The 18,029-nt window shown below is 34.9% G+C and overlaps 1 protein-coding gene across 1 annotated transcript in view; it reads left to right on the forward strand.

The window, feature by feature from the left end:
• Positions 1-18,029, forward strand: part of SLC9C1 (solute carrier family 9 member C1) — a 94,683-nt gene that overhangs the window by 65,254 nt on the left and 11,400 nt on the right. Inside the window, 9 exon segments of the mRNA XM_021070387.1 lie at positions 1,854-2,042; positions 3,128-3,277; positions 5,036-5,087; positions 6,370-6,518; positions 13,085-13,210; positions 14,329-14,427; positions 14,735-14,908; positions 17,199-17,330; positions 17,454-17,639. Coding sequence (XP_020926046.1) covers positions 1,854-2,042; positions 3,128-3,277; positions 5,036-5,087; positions 6,370-6,518; positions 13,085-13,210; positions 14,329-14,427; positions 14,735-14,908; positions 17,199-17,330; positions 17,454-17,639 — 1,257 coding nt within the window.

Below are 18,029 nucleotides of genomic sequence, written 5' to 3' on the forward strand. Positions count from 1 at the left end.
TCCCTTATCATGTCCTATTTAGTTTTGTTCTCCCCCTTTGTATTGTGCCTTTTAAAATATTCATTATGTTAATAACAATAATAAAAAATGATCTCCTATAAGGAATCAGTCGTTTTTATTATATTTCAAATCCCTGAATTAATCTTTTAATGTCAAAACTATGCCTTGCATTTTACCGATGAAAGTCGTTATGAGTCTCTCTTAAGTTGTGTAACTTACTTGAAGTCACACAGCTAGTAGAGTTGAGATCCAATCCCTAAAAGTTTGTGTTCTTTCTAGTATACAGTTGTCCTTTAAATTTTCCTTCTTGTATTTCCAACCTTTTCCCAAACACTACCCAACCTATTAGAGTAATGGATCCTTAAGATCCATTTCAATGGATAATTGAAACTTTCTCAGATGAAGCACAATCACTCTTCTGCATCTGAGTGCCAGAGGCTTCCATTACCTGAATTTCCAACCTTATATTCAACAAACCCCTCTTCCTTTGAAACCTACACAATCCTCTTACACGGAGCTCTTCCTTTCCTGTAGCTGTGTTCTATTGATCCCCAAAGAGCTTCTTCAAGTTTCTGAATACTTGGTATCTGGACAAAGTCTTACTTTTATACCAGTTCTTCCAAGATTCTAAGAGACCTATATCCTGTTTCAATAAGAAGGAAATGAGACATCAACAGTAGCTAAATGGTGCCATGAGCAGGATCTCACAAGACTAGGATCTGATCTTCTGCTTGCTTGATTCCCACACTGAATTTCCTTTGTCAAGCCACACATAAGCAGACGCAAGACTACACACAGTCTGTTTATAAACAATTTTGACAGTTTCTTAATTTATAATGGAGGTGTGATTTCCTTGGCATAAACATGTCTTTCTCCTACACTTTCTCTGAATCATAGTGAGTAGGGGGATCAGGCTACTAAAAAAAGACAAATTAATCAAAATTACAAACCAGTAGCTTAAGTATTATAATGGAGAAAGATAAAGGGTGATATGGGAAAAATGCAGATGCTCTTTACACAAAATAGAAGGGTCGTAAGAGGAAGGCTATTAAGGAAAGAGATGTTTAAGTTGAATTTTTAATACTAAATAGGAGTCAAAGTAGAGAATGTGTACATTGAGTCTGTAGTGTAATGGATGAAAAGAACCAGGGAAAACTTAGAAGCAACAAAGTGAAACACACAAGGAACATTATTCCTAATGGCAGAAGCTTAGACGTGGGTTGGTCAGGATGGGGACTGGAGAGATGTTAAATACGTGTGAAGGATATGGAAAATGAGACAGGAGACAAAGACAGGAATTAAATAATAAAGGGCCTTGTGGGACATGATATCTCAACCACTTCCCTGGCATTAACTACCATTCATAGTCTAAGGATTCCCAAATTCACATCTCCAGTTCAGATTTTATTCAGAGCCTCAGATCATTATATACAACTGATGACTGGATTTGTGTAAACATCTCAAACTGCATCTCTGAAACAAATTTATCATCTCTAAACCTACTCACGCTTCAAAATTCCACTGGAAACCCAATTTCCCAGGCTGGAATCGACAATCATTTTTTACTGTCCACACTCTCTTAATTATAGTAAGTTTTTAAGAAAAGATTTTTTTATAGAGAATGAATGAATGAAATAGTAGGTATCTTGAATATTTTCTCCCTTGGAATATTTGCTTCAATAGTTTAACCATCTAATTTCAATTTTATATGATCACTTACTGGTATTTCAGACAAGCAGAGTCTTAAGGTAGATCAGAGAAAAACAACTTACATAATGTGTCAGTTATTATGGAAAATGGTGTAGTAAAAGCAAAAGCAAATAAGATAATGTAATTTCTTCTTAAATCAACAGATAGCAGCAATGAGGAAGGAATATTTTTTACATGCCTGGAATCTGTTTGAGTTAACAATTACATTAGTTGGCATCGCAGATGTAATGCTTATTGAGACAGATTCCATTAATTATTATACTTTTGATTTGATTCAAATAGTGGTCTTTCTGAAAGTTGTTCGATTTCTTCGTGTACTACGCATTTTGAAGGTAAAGAACTATTAAATCATACAGTTTCAAATTTTCCCTGACTGCTTCATAAAGTATGAACTAAAATCAGTTTACTAGTTTTATGGTTTCCACTCTCTGTTGGGCTGATGTTTATATTTTAAGTTTTAGATTCCCTTTGACAAATTAAGTTTTATAACATATTATATTATGAATATCCAAATGACATTAGAAGTTCATTTAGCCCATGCATGTATAGAAATACTCATCACAGCTTTTCCTTTGAATAGAGAGCACACAGAAAATTCCATATTAAGTACAAATTAACTCCAAAGTAATGTTTATTCTTATGAGTACCTGAAATAAAAGATGGAAATCAACAGAACAAACATGCAAACCATTCATATTGACAAAGTAAATAGTATACATCATACGAATTAAGAAACCACAAAATACACAGTTTGCATCATATAAATTCATAGTATTCTAGAACCACAACATCAAAAATGATCTTTGATTGTTTAACAAATCTTCCTAGAACAAGTGTAATGAGTAGTTACTTATTTCCTATGTGAGTGTGGAGATTGTGGAACACAAAAGAAAATATAGGAATCAGCCAACTCTGCCAAAGTTAGGGGACTATACAATTGTAACAGATAACCTGGGGACTTAAACCATCAGCAAAGAAACAATAGAGGTTAATTGTGGGGTCAAATAAGGAGTATAGTTGTGGTGGGCTCTAACCCAAAAGATCAAGAGAAAAGTTTGGTTGGCGGTTTAGCAGGTAAAAAGGCAGTACCTTACAGATAGTCATTTTATGACCTAAGCCTGAAAGAGTAGTCACATTGTTTTCCAAGAATTTAAACCAGTTGAAAGTAGCATGCAATTCTTTGTAAGGGAAATAAGTAAGGAATAAGGTTATAACTTCACACAGGCATATTAGTTTTGAAGAGGTAGCTCTAGCCATGAAGTTACAGAGATACCAAAAATAAAATAACTAAGAATCTTGACAAGTTACTAGAGTAACCACTGAGAGCACGCCATTTCCTATTACTCCCTTCTTGAAACTAACCAAAGTCAACTAAAATGTGTACAGTTTATATTAAATTGTAGTTCCGTTTTTTCAGCTGGTAACACCAAAGTTGCTGCAAATAATAGATAAAAATATGAGCCATCAGCTGTCCTTTAGGTATGCTATACTAAAAGGATATGTCCAAGGCGAAGCAGACATAATGACTATAATTGATAAGATTGCAAGTTCTAAACAGATTAAACAGGTGAGGAAAACTTTAAATACTAAGAAAAGGGTTTATTTCCCCTACCTTTCTGATGTCCTCACCCAACATTTCTTCTGTATATATATTTAAATGTAATCTTTGATTCTTGCCTTGCTAAGAAATTTCTTTAAAAACACACCAATCTACATTTACATTCCTCAAACAGCTCCATGCTGAAGTGTCTGTGCTATATTAACAAGTTATGAGACTCTTGGAACACACTTTTTGGTCCTTGTGGAGCTATCGTGAAATCCATGTGCAGTGGCCAGCTTCTCTCAATGCAAATTCCAGGATCGCCTCAGTCAGATAGTGAAAGACAAATATCATATATCACTTATATGTGGAATCTTTAAAAAAAGAATACAAATGAAGTTATTTGCAGAACAGAAACAGACTCACAGACTTTGAAAACAAACTTGTGGTTACCAAAGGGGACAGGTAGACTGGGGTGGGTGAGTGGACTGGGGGTTTGGGATTGGCATATGCACACTGAGGTATATGGAATGAATGGCCAGTGGGACCTGTTATATAGCACAGGCAACTCTACTCAATATTCTGTGATAATCTATGTGAGAAAACAATCTGAAAGAGAATGGATTGTGTACATGTATAACTAAATCACTTTGTTGTACAGTAGAAATTATCACAATATTGTTAATCAATATACTTCAATAAAATTTAAAAAATAAAAAAATCTTTCAGGATACAGATGCATTAAATAGGAAGTATTGGAAGATGAGAATAGTGGCAGAGCTAAGCTTAATTCCCAAAGGCTCCTTACATTTCTCTCTAGCCCTGATTTACCCGCAGTAAATAATAAAAAATAATAATAATAATAAAGGATGGGAATCTGGCAAATGGAAAAAAGTACCAATAACTTACTTAGAGGGAAACCGTATCTAATTCTCTCATTATACAGATGAGAAAAAAATGAAGCTAAGAAAAGTTAAATAATTATACCAAAAAGTCACATACACAGCTGGTAAACAACAAAGTGGATTCTATGGCCTAAATTCTAGATCTTGTTTCTTATTTTCTCAACTGAGGCAGATTAACACTGATATGTGCCCACAAGTTTGACAGCTATATGCAATTAAATAGTCACCTTTCAGGGTAATTTAGAACATTTGAATGCTATATGTTATATCCTCAAAGCTTTGTAGTTGAGAACATTGAACAGTCAGTATGTGATAGAACACAAAGAGCAGTATCTTTTCGTTCTTCACCAACTCAACTTTAAAACTATTTTCCTGAATTTTGTTACCTTTCCTAACCACTCATATTAACACTATAACTTGAGGATGCATAGTAGAAAATACAAAAGAACTGACCAGTTTTAGTCCTCATTTCTATTCTCACACAATTTGATTAAAACCTTCTACCTCATTTAAGTTTGACAGTCACTCCTGTTTCCAAATTTGGAAGCTCTAAAAAATTGAATGGGAAAGTACCTGGCATGGCTACATTTTTTTCAGAATTAATAGCATCCTAAAGTAAGTTACTTGAAGAAAAAATGTGTGACTTACCTTAAGGCTTCTCAGAATAAGTCTGAGTAATGCAACTTCTTATCCTCTCCACCACTCTTGGCAGAGCAAAGTAAAATTCATTGCACAATATTCAATTCTAATTCCTGAAAAGTCCTCCATCATATTTTTCTCCAAAGTTATGAATTTAGGTTAAAATTTCATCATGTACAAATGTAAGAACATTTGGAACAATTTGTTTTCCAATGAGGATAACATTTCTTTTGTTCCATAGATGTTATTAAGGAGAGTAACAAAGAATACAGGACATGCTATGAAAGAGCTTGGTAGGTACCTCTCACCCTACAGATCCAGCATGACCATCTCTTATCATCACTACTTCATAGAAGCAAAGGTTTTGATACCTACACTGATCTTTGAGAAATCTACTTACTATCAATAATAACGTGAATAACTTCAACAATCAACATGATTGGATCTTCGGCTGTATGGAAATAGTATAATACCACCTCTCCATATTTGTCCTCTGCCTTATGCTACAATGAAGTCCTTTTAATTTCTGTTTAAAAAACATGTTAGCATGCCATTATTATGCATGTTTTTTATCACTTTATAAGTTTTATTTTCTTCTAAACCAGAGGTATACATACCTTCCTGAGCAACACAGGAAAGAAGTTATTTTTTTCCAATATTTGCCACAGAATTGCCATCTGAGGATTCAGGCTTTAAAATGAGTTGGAAGCAGAACAGACTCTCACAGATCACTGGTGTGACTGCTAGGAAGCTCAGTGCCCAAACATGGCAACAGCCTCTTCTCTGAGTCGCATTCAGAGAAGGTCATGGTCCTAGCACAGGACCTATCCTGGGAGTAAGACAGACATATCCTTATAGCATAGTGTTCATGTGTATGGAGAAGAAGGGAATTTGTTACCAGATGGTTTACAGCAAAAGAACACAGCAAACCTGGGAATGAAGCCAAGCTTGAAGATCTTGCATGGCAGATAGTTGTCAAGCCAGACAAGAAGTCATGACCAAGAAAAAACCCTAAGTGATTAAAACTTGCATGGGCATCCAGGAAGCCACATCAGACAGGCATAAGAACATAGATGGAGGAGGTCTGCTCATGGCTCAGTGGTTAACGAATCTGACTAGGAACCATGAGGTTGCAGGTTCGATCCCTGGCCTCCCTCAGTGGGTTGAGGATCCAGTGTTGCTGTGAGCTGTGGTGTAGGTTGCAGATGCAACTTGGATCCTGCATTGTGACTGTGGTGTAGGCTGGCAGCTATAGCTGAACTCCAGACCTAGAGCCCAGGAGGGCCTCTGTGTCCAGTGAAGGTATAGCAGTAAAACTGTCAATCCTAGATCAGAGGTTGGCTGTCCTTATTCATGAGCTTAGACACAAGTATGAGCAGCTGACAAGAAAATACCAGGCAGAACTTTGCTACTATTGGTGAATTTTGATTGATTGCAGAGATCTCTTCAGGGAGACATATGTTTCCCTGTGGTGAGGGTTGTACTCCATGGGTTTAGAGAAGAAAGAGCTTATTGTCCACATAAAATATTTAAACAATGTCCTTATTTCATTTGAAAATATTTTATTTTTTCCAGGCTACTTAGAGTATGATCATCCAGAAATCGCTGTCACTATGAAAACAAAGGAGGAGATTAATGTCATGCTCAGTTTGGCTAAAGAAATTGTTAAAGTCTTCAGGTTAAAAGGAATTCTTCATAAAATTGAAGGATCTGAAATTAATAAGGTAAGGTAGAAATTTTCAAGGCAAATATACTTACTTGATATGGAGTCTTTTATGATTTTCACACTTACTTTTGGATAAAGAATATCTATTAAAAATCTGAAATAAACATTGTTTTAGATGACAAAACATTTAATGTTCCCATTAAAGTCAGGAACAAAAGAAGAATGAACAGTGTCATTCCAAGTAGTGCATGCTGTGCTGTATGTCTTAGCCAGATCAAGAAGAAAGAAAGAAAATTGAGAGATGGAGGTTGTATAAAAAAGAGAAAACTGTTATTGCTTGTTGATTGTTTAAAACCTTAGGTAATTAAGTTAAAATCAGTGCTATAGGACCAATAAGATAATTCAATAGGATATCCAAAAACAAGATCAACATTCAAAATTATTACCCTACTAAAGGAAATATAAAAAAATATTGTATTCACAATAGCAATTAACATCCAAGAAGCTCAATGAACTTCAAATAGATTGAACTCAAAGAGACCCACACCAAGACACATTATACAAATTGCCAAAAGACAAAGAAAGAATTTTGACGTTAGCAAGACAGAAGGAATTCATCACATACAAGAGACCCTCAATAAGATTATTAGCAGATTTGTCATAAAAATTTTGGAGACAAAATGCTAAAAGAAAAAAAGTCAACTGAGAAAAGCATATTTAGCAAAATTGTTGTTTAGAAGTAATAAAGAAATTAAGATATTCTTAGACAAACAAATGCTAAGGCAGTACATTAACACTATACTTGCCCTAAAAGAAATGCTAAAAAAAATGTCATGCAAATTGAAATAAAAGGACACTAGACAGTAACTCAAGTCCATATGAAGAAATAAAAATTTCAGTAAAAGTAAATACATTGACAGTCATTAAAGTTAATATTATTATAATAATGGTGTCTGACTCCACTTTTTGTTTTCTACATGACTTAAACTAATACTTTAAAAATTTAATTATCAGTCTAAAATTTAGAATTATAGCTTTGGCTTATAACTTCATGTTTTGTTTTTACATAATTTAAGAGATGAATGCATTTTAAAAATTATTGTTCATGTTTTGGACAAACAATATATAAAGATGTAATTTCATTACGTCAACTGCAAGGGGAGGGATGAAGCTGATAGAGGAGCAGAATTTTGTATTTTACTGGTATAAATTCAAATTAGAGTGCTATGTTCTAGTATGCTGAATGTAATCCTCATGGTAATTTAAAAAAAGCAAAAGAAATACAAAAGAGAAAGGAATTTTAAATATTTTACTATGAAAAATCAACTAAATACAAAAGAGGACAATAATTCAGAAAATGAGAGACAAAAAAAACTATAAGCCATGTAGAAAAAATTAGTAAAATGATAGGAAGTATTCCCTTATTAGTAATTACTTTAAATGTAAATGAATTAAACTCTTCAAACAAAACACAAAGAATGGCAGAAAGGATAAAAACATCGTTCAACTATATGCTGTGTCTGGAAAAACTGGCTATCTACATGCAAATGAATATAGTTGGATCCTTACCTAACACCATACACAAAAGTTAATTAAAACTGAATACATTATGGAGTTCCCATCATGGCACAGTGAAAACAAATCTGACTAGTATCTGTGAGGATGTGGGTTCAATTCCCAGCCTTGCTCAGTGGGTCAGCTATCTTGTCTTGCCATGAGCTCTGGTGTAGGCTGCAGATACAGCTAGGAGCCCCTGTTGCTGTGGCTGTGGCATAGGCCAGCATCTGTACCTCTGATTCCACCTTGGAACTTCCATATGCCACAAGTGCAGCCCTAAAAAGCAAAATAGGCATATATATATATAAAACCTTAAAAAATATAAAATTCTTTGGAGTAAACATCGGCTGAAACTGACATGGATTTGGCAGTGATTTCTCAGAAATGACACTGAAGGCATAGACAAGAAAAGAAAACATAGACAAATTACACTCCATGAAAATTTATTTAAAATTTTTAAATGCACATGATATGCTTCTTGTGTATCAAAAGAAACTACCACAGAATAAAAGGCAACACACATAATGAAAGAAAATATTTGCAAATTATATATCTGATAAGGAATTGATATCCAGAATATATAAAGAACTTCTAGGAGTTCCCGTCGTTGCGCAGTGGTTAACGAATCCGACTAGGAACCATGATGTTGCGGGTTCGGTCCCTGCCCTTGCTCAGTGGGATAATGATCCGGCGTTGCCGTGAGCTGTGGTGTAGGTTGCAGACGCGGCTCGGATCCCGCGTTGCTGTGGCTCTGGCGTAGGCCGGTGGCTACAGCTCCGATTCAACCCCTGGCCTGGGAACCTCCATATGCCGCGGGAGCGGCCCAAGAAATAGCAACAACAACAACAACAAAAGACAAAAAGACAAAAAAAAAAAAAAAAAAAAAAAAAAACTTCTAAAACTCAACAACAAAAACCAAAAACTTAATTAAAAAATGGGCAAAGAACTTGGATAGATATTTCTCCAAATGATATATACGAATGATCAAGAAGCACACACAATGATGCTTAACATCACTGATCATTAAGGAAAAGCAAATCAAAACCACAATGAGATACCATCCTCATGCCAACTAGGATGACAATTACCCTAAAACAAAAATAAAAACAAAACCCATATGCACTATTGGTGGAAATATAAAATGGTACAGCCATGGTACTGTTGAAAATAATATGACATGTCCTCAAAAATTAAAAATAGAATTACCATAAGATCTAGAAATCCTGCTTCTGAGAATATACTTTTAAAAATTGAAAGGAGGATGTCCAAGGGATATTTGTGCACTATGTTCATAGCAGCATTGTTCACAATAGCTAAATAAGGAAGCAATACAGGTGTCCATCGGTGGTTGAATGGATAAGCAAAATGAGCTATAGGCTTGCAATGGAATATTACTCAACCTTAAAAAGGAACATAACAGTAAAGGTAAAACACTAAGCTTATAGAAGGTAACATCAAAGAATTTTCATGACTGGCTTAAGCAAAGGTTTCTTTAAATAACACTGAGGAGTTCCTGCCATGGCTCAGTGGAAACAAATCTGACTATTATCCGTGGGGACGCAGGTTCAATCCCTGGCCTCACTCATTAGGTTAGATCACAGACACAGCTCAGATTCCGCATTGCTGTGGCTTGGAGTAGGCCAACAGCTACAGCTCTCATTAGACCCCTAGCCAGGGAACTTCCACAAGCCACATATATGGCCCTAAAAAACAATAAATAAATAAATAAATAAATAACATTGAAATTGAGAATTTTTTATTAAAAATTAAGATAATGAAAAGACAATCCACAAAAAAAGTCGATGATATTTTTAAAATAAATATACCCAACAAAGGGCTCTTGTCCTGAATATATAAACATCAATAAGAACAATCAATAAGAACAATAAACCATGCACCTGTAGTTAATTAATCTATGACAAAGGAGACAATAGTGTAAAATGGAGAAGAGCATATCCACTTTAATAAATTGTGCTAGGAAGACTGGACAGCTACATGTAAAAGAATGAAATTAGAACACTCTCTAACCATGCACAAAAATAAACTCAAAATGGATTAAAGACCTAAACATAAGACCAGATACTATTAAACTCATAGAAGAAAACATAGACATAACACACTTCAACAAAAACTGCAGAAATATCTTCCTTGATTCACTTCCTAGAATAATGAAAATTAAAAAAAAATACACAAATGGAACCTAATTAAACTTCAAAAGCTTTTGCACAGCAAAAGGAACCATAAACAAAATGAAAAGACAACCCATGGAATGGGAGAAAATATTTGCAAATGATGCAACTGATGATGGATTAATCTCCAAAATATACAAACAACACATGCAGCTCAATATCAAAAAAACAAATAAAGCAATCAAAGAATTGGCAGAAGATCTGAATATTTTTCCAAAGACATACAGATGCCCAAAGAACACGTGAAAAGATGCTTAACATCGCTAATTATTAGAGGAACTCAAATCAAAACTACAATGAGGTATCACCTCACACCAGTCAGAACAGCCATCATCAAAAATTCTACAAACAATAAATGCTGGAGGGGGTGTGGAGTAAAGGGAACGCTCCTACACTGTTAGTGGGAATGTAAGCTAGTACAACCACTATGGGGAACAGTATTAAGATTCCATAAAAAACTAAATACAGAGCTAACATACGATCCAGCAGTCCCACTCCTGGGCATATATCCAGAGAAAACCATAATTCGAAAAGATGTATACACACCAATGTACATCACAGCACTATTTACAATACCTAAGACATGGAAGCAGCCTAAATATCCATCAACAGAGAACTGGAAGATCCCTTGTGGCTCAGTGGTTAGCAAACCCGAGTAGCATCCATAAGGATGTAGGTTTAATCCCTGGCCTTGCTCAGTGGGTTAAGGATCTGGTGTTGCCATGAGCTGTGGTGTACATCGCAGACACGGCTCAGATCCTGCATTGCTGTGGCTCTGGTGTAGGCAGGCAGCTATAACTCGGATTGGACCCTTAGCCTGGGAACCTGCATATGCTGTAGGTGCAGTCCTAAAAGACAAAAAGACCAAAAAAAAAAAAAAAAAAACCCACACAGAGGACTGGATAAAGAAGATGTGGCGCTTGTATACAGTGGAATATTACTTGACCATAAAAAGAAGGAAATAATACCATTTACAGCAACATGAATGACCTAGAAATTATCATACTAAGTGAAGTAAGTAAAACAGTGAAAGACAAGCATCAAATGAGATCACTAGTATGTGGAATCATATATCATTCCAAAGTGATATAAAAGAACTTACAAAACAGAAGCAGGCTCAAAGATTTTGAAACCAAATTTATGGTTACCAAAGGGGAAATGCGGGGTGGGAAGCATAAATTAATGGGTTGGGATTTATATACACACCACTATTTATAAAGTAGATAGGTAACAAGGGCCTGCTGTATAGCAGAGGGTGGAATTCCCGTTGTGGCTCAGCAAAAACAAATCTGACTACTCTCCATGAAGACTCAGGTTTGATCCCTGACTTCACTAGGTGGGTTAAGGATCTAATGAGCTTGGTATAGGTCACAGATGTGGCTCAGATCTGGCATTGCTGCAGCTGTGGAGTAGGCTAGCAGCTCAGGTCTGATTCGACCCTTAGCCTGGGAATGTCCACATGCCTCGGGTGCTGCTCTAAAAAGACAATAGATGGATAGATAGATAGATAGCACAGGGTAACTTAATACTGTGTAATAACCAATATGGAAAAAGAAACTGAAAAGGGATGGATATATGTATCTATATAACTGAATTACTTTGCTATACACCTGAAACTAAAACAACTTTCTAAGTCAACTATACTCCAATAAAATTTATTTAAAAAAAATAAGAATAAGACACAAAATTCATTTTAAAAAAATCAGCAAAAGATTTGAACAGGCACTTTACAACAAAGAATATTCTACCAGCCAATAAATATAAGAAAAGATGCCAAATATCACTGTCATAAGCTTAATGCAAATTTAAACCAAAATGAGATACTAATACACAACCACCAAAATATCTAGATTAAAAAAAAAAAATTCTGGCAATACCAAGTGTAGGCAATGGTGTGGCCAACTGGAACATTAGAGTGGGAGTATAAATTGATGCAATCACTTTGGAAAATTGTTTGGTAGAATCTACTCAATTTAAATATATGTGTATCTTAAGGCCCAGAAATTAGATTATATAACCATATACACAAAAGAAATATGTACAAATATACAGCAAACAAATACACATAGCAGAATTTTAAAAGTCCAAAAGTGGAGCAGCACAGGAAGTTCCCTTGTGGACGGCAGGTTAAGGATCTGGCATTGCTGCAGCTATAGTACAGGTCACACTTGCAGTGAGGGTTCATCCCTAGCTGGGGAATTTCCATATGCCATGGGTGTAGAATAAAAACCAAAAACCAAAAACAAAAACAGAAACTGAAATAGCCCAAATATCAATCAGCAATAGATAAATAAAGCTGTGGTATATTCATTAAACTTAACGCTCTATAACAGTGAAAATGAAATGAATGAATTTTTGCTCCTTGCAACATTACAGATGAATCTCAGAAACCTAATGTTGCATAAATGAAACCAGATACAAACAAGTATGTATTCTTTGATTTCATGCAGATAAAGCTCAAAACCAGACAAAGCTAAACTGTGGTAATAGAAGAAGAGTGATTAATTTGGGGTAGAAGTAATGACTAGAAGAGAACATAAAGGGGAGTCCATGGTGCAGTAAATGTTTTATTTTTTAACCCAGGTGCTGGTTATGCAGAAGTTTTCATGTTGTAAATGTTCTTTGAGTGACCTTTATAAATTGTGCACTTTTTTCAGACCTGATATACTTCAGTAAAAAGGTTTACTTTGTAAAGTTATCTATGACTTCAGAATAATGATAATGTAGAAAAATGCTCTAATAGGGAAGAGGTTGGAGGTTTCCATGGAAGAACAACACCTCAGGAGAGCAAGAAAAGGAAATAGTACAAAGCAACTGTTTTAAACATTCTGTGCACACCAGTTTTGTTCATCTCCTTTCTTAAATTTTGTGATTTTAGTTAATAATGGCCAGAAAAAGAGAGATACTAGATTTTCAACATATATACAAACCTCTTACTGTTGATGAAGCACTTTGTCATATTCCATGGCTAGATAAAGACCAGGATCATATAAGCTTTATTCAGGTAATATTTGTATTTCCTAGTAACACTATCTTTACCAACAGAACAGCTTCTTTAAAGGACAGATTTAAGTATGATACTCTTCAGTTTAAATTTTTTAAATATCCTTAATTGCCTCTAAGACAAAATCAAAATGACATGCAAAGTTCTCCCACAGTCTACCTCTTGCCTACCTCTCTATCTTTATCCTAGATTACCCATACATCATATACCCCATAAACTATTTATTCTGAACTGGTGCCCCAAGAAATTTACTCTGTTGTTGTTTTTTTTTTTTAATTCAATTCCTCTGTGGGTGCTATTATCTTGAAATGCCTTTTCCTTTCACTTTTTTTTCCCAAAAACATTTTCCATTTATTGCTTCTTTGGAAACATCCCCACCAAAGGTACCCTGAAAGCAGGCTTTGGAGCCAAATAGCCCACCAGTAGAAGACCATCCTCTCTCCATCCAGTGTTTGGAGGGCCAAAGTTGACACCAGTGTATCCAACATATACCTTTATTATAGCATAATTCCATTACTTTACTATTTTATCATTACATCTGTCTCCCCTACTGTATTTTTAACCTCATACAGCTTTTGAATACTCAACACCTACCATGTTGCATCTCTCATACTTAGTGCTCAAAAAATATTTGTGGGATGAACAAATAAATAGGTTTAACCTGTTCTAATAACATCTTTTTCTATATCTAGTAAGTACCAAAAGACCAATTATATTTTTTACCTGCTTAAAATATTTTGAACAAATGATTTTTTTATTTACTTCATCAGCTGTTTAGGGCATAAGTATGTATAAGACCTATATTGCCATTAGCTGGCATCCATCCTGATTGTTTTGCATCCAAATGAAATATTCCATCCTTCCATTACATTCTTATTCCTAGATTAGATTGTTTTCTAATCTATGTATAAATATCCTACCTGAAATTGCAAATACCCATGAATATCCACCTTTTTCTCTTTGTTAACCATAATTCCTATTTTCTCTTACAAACATTACTAACAATATCTCAGATCTTTTGGGTAATATTTAAAAGTGTAAAACTTTTCTTAAAATGTAAGATCCAGTGACTGCTAAAATATTATTTATAGTTTATGTATTTGGTGATTTTTTTTCAGGAAAGATCCAAAGTTGTAACATTTGATTGTGGAAATGATATATTTGAAGAGGGTGATGAGCCCCAAGGAATTTACATAATTATTTCAGGCATGGTAAAGGTAAGGCAGAGAAATTTATACATGCACTTGTGAGCCTTAGTTAAAAAAAAATTACGTAATTGAGAATAAATACTTTCAATATAAAGAACTCCATTATTCCTTTTTTAGGACAACAGCTACCATCCACACAATGGAGGACACCAGCCACCACCTTTTAAGCCATACTTTCCCATAGATAACAAGAAACCTCAAAAGAGGGAGTTTCCTTGTGGTGCAACAGGTTAAGGATCTAGGGAAAAATCCATAAATTAGAGTTTTGGTAAATTAACTGACATATGTATTTTTTTCTTCCTTTGTTGCTGAACAGCTTCAAAGATCAACACCAGGTTTGGGAATTGACCAAATAATCTGGGAGTCAGAAGAGAAAGATTATCAGATAACTTACACAGACTTTGTAATCACTGGAGCAATAATAGGAGAGCTAAACTGCTTGACTAATGAACCCATGAAATATTCTGCCACCTGCAAAACTGTAGTGGAGGTCAGAAAACATCACCTTATCTCTCACTGTTATATCTTGTTAAATATCTAGTATCAAATTTAAGGTTACCTTTGTACTTACTTGTATTTGTTTGCAAATTCTTTTCATGTGCACATGGAATGTTCTCCAGAACAGATCACATGTAAGGCCATAAAAAGTCTGAACAAATTTAAGAGGATAGAAACTATATCACACATTTTTTTTTCCAATCACAATGATATGAAACTAGAAATCATAGGAAGAAAACTGGGAAAAACACAAACACGTGGAAACTAAAAAATGTGCTACCAAAAAACCCAATAGATCAATGAAGATATCAAAGAGGAAAATTCAGAAAGACCTCAAGACAAATAGAAATAAATATGCAGGCATTCCCGTTGTGGCTTAGCGGATTAAGAACACAACTAGTATCCCTGAGGATGTGGGTTCAATCCATGGCCTCCCTCAGTGGGGTTAAGTATCTGGCATCACTGTGAGATGAGGGGTAGATCATAGACGCTGCTTGGATCTGGTGTGGCTGTGGCTGTGGCTGGGGCGTAGGCTGGCAGCTGCAGCTCCTATTGGACCCCTGGCCTGGTAACTTCCATATGCTATGGGTGTGGCCCTAAAAAGAAAAAAAGAAAATAAAAAATATAACTTTCCAAAGTCTATGTGACACAGCAAAAGTAGTTCTAAGAGGGAAGATTATCAGCAATGCATGACTAACTTAAGAAACAAGAAAAATTTCAACAACCTAACTTACCATCTAAAAGGATTAGAAAAATAAAAACAAAGCCCAAAGTCAGCAGAAGAAAGGAAATAATAAATATCATGGAAGAAATGAATAAAAAATCTAGGAAACAATGAAAAAGATTGATGAAACCAAGAGCTGTTTTTTCAAAAAGATAAGCAAAATTGGTAAGCCTTTATCCTGGCTCATAAAGAAAAAAAAAGAGAGAGAGGATCCAAATAGAAAATACAAAGTGAAAGAGGAGAAATAACAACCAGTATCACAGAGATGCAAAAAGTCACAGGAGAGTATTATGAACAACTGTGTGCCAAGAAACTGGAAAACCTGAAAGAAATAGATAACTTTCTTGAAACATACAATTTTCCAAGACTGAATTGGGAGGAAATAGACAATCTGACTAGATTAATCAGTAGTAGTGAAATTGAATTTGTAATTAGAAAAACTCCAAGCAAACAAATTCCAGAATTAGACAGTTTCACCAAACATATAAAGAAGGACTAATACGTATCCTTCTCAAATTATCCTAAAAATTGAAGAGAATACTCCCAAATTTATTCTATGAGGCCATCATTACCCTGATTACCAGAACCATAACAAAAGTACTACCAAAAAGGAGAAAATTACAAGCCACAGTCACTGATGAATATAGATGCAAAAATCCTTGATAAAATATTAGCAAACTGAATTCAACAGTATATAAAAATAATCATACACCATGATCTAGTGGGATTTATTCCAAGGATGAGAGGATGGCTAAATTACTGCAAATCAATCGATATAATACATCACATTAACAAAATGAAGGATAAAAATCACATAGTAAAATAGTAGTACTTATCCTATTCCCCAGCAATCTCACTCATAATTACTTACCCAAGAGAAATTAAAGCCCACATACACAGTCTTTTGTAGTCATAGCAGCTTATTCCTAATAGCCAATAGTCTGTTCATTGTTAGTATTAGCATTTTATTAGTAACCAAAGTGTTTGCTCCCATCAAATATGCTTTTAGAAATACCTATGCTTTAGTTTAAAAAGGTTAAATGATCTTTAATACTTTGTTTCCTTTTTTTTCGGAATCAATAAGAATAAAGAACCTTTCATTGGATCATGTAGACTTTCAATATTTAGTGTATAACAAGATCACACTACACACTTTTTTTTTTTTTTTTAGGGCTTCACTCATGGCATATGGAAGTTCCCAGGCCAGGGGTCAAATCAGAACTGCAGTTGCAGGCCTACTCCATAGCCACAGCAACCTGGGTTCTGAGCTGCATCTGCAATCTACACTGGGACTCACGGCCAACACCAGATCCTTAACCCACTAAGCAGGGACAGGGATCGAACCTGCGTCCTCATGTATACTAGTTGGGTTTGTTACCACTGAACCAAAACAGGAGCTCCCAAATATACACATTTTATTAGGTTTCCAGGCAATAACATGAATCTACATAATTTATTAGCTTTAATGTTACTTATATAAATGAGAAAAACTTATTTCCTTAAATCATGGCTGTGCATAATGAAATATTTTTTTTAATTGAGATCCTCCTTTTTCCAGGCATATTTTATTCCCAAAAATCACTTGTATGAAGCTTTTGAACAATTCTGTCCTCACATAGAATATAAAATGTGGCTAAAACTTGGACTTTCTATTACTGCCAAAAAAATCAGGGAACATTTATCTTATGAGGTAAGAGGTGTTCAAAAAAGTTGCCCTTCTCTCTGAATGAAATTCTAAAGTGATGTTACAAATTACCTGTTAGAATTTATGTTAAACTGTATAAATAGTACTATGAAATTGTTTTTCTTATAGGATTGGAATTACAAGATGCAGTTAAAACTCAGTAACATTTACGTAAAAGATATATGGAAGAACACTAAAACTGATATCTATGATGAAACTGTAATTTATGTCATCCTTATCCATGGATGTGTGGAAGATTGTCAGTTACGAAAAGTTTATAAGGCTCCTTTCTTAATTCCTATAACATGCCATCAGGTAAAGACATTATTCATGTCTTCAGATCTTCCAATTGACCAACAATGTGTTAATATTAGAAAAATGGTCACTTTTCCACCTGTCCATTCTCTCCCTTCCCCCTACCACCCATAAACATACACACAATACACACACTCCAAGTTCATTGGTTACTTTGGCACTGGGTAGCCCAAATACCAAGCCATTCCTATTCACTGCCAATGAAGCACATCAAGCTATACATTTTGGCCACAGTTAGGTTTTGGTGCAGTTGCAAATAGCAAAAGAGGGCACATTAAGTTCTTATGTGTAGTGAAGAAAAACCACTATTTCTGGACTATATTGGCAGTGCTCTAAAAAGGCTCTGCCAGTCCCATGCTGAGGTGAGTATCAGTGGTATATTCCCAGCTA

This window comes from Sus scrofa, chromosome 13, assembly GCF_000003025.6.
Source record: "Sus scrofa isolate TJ Tabasco breed Duroc chromosome 13, Sscrofa11.1, whole genome shotgun sequence".
Classification (NCBI taxonomy): domain Eukaryota; kingdom Metazoa; phylum Chordata; class Mammalia; order Artiodactyla; family Suidae; genus Sus; species Sus scrofa.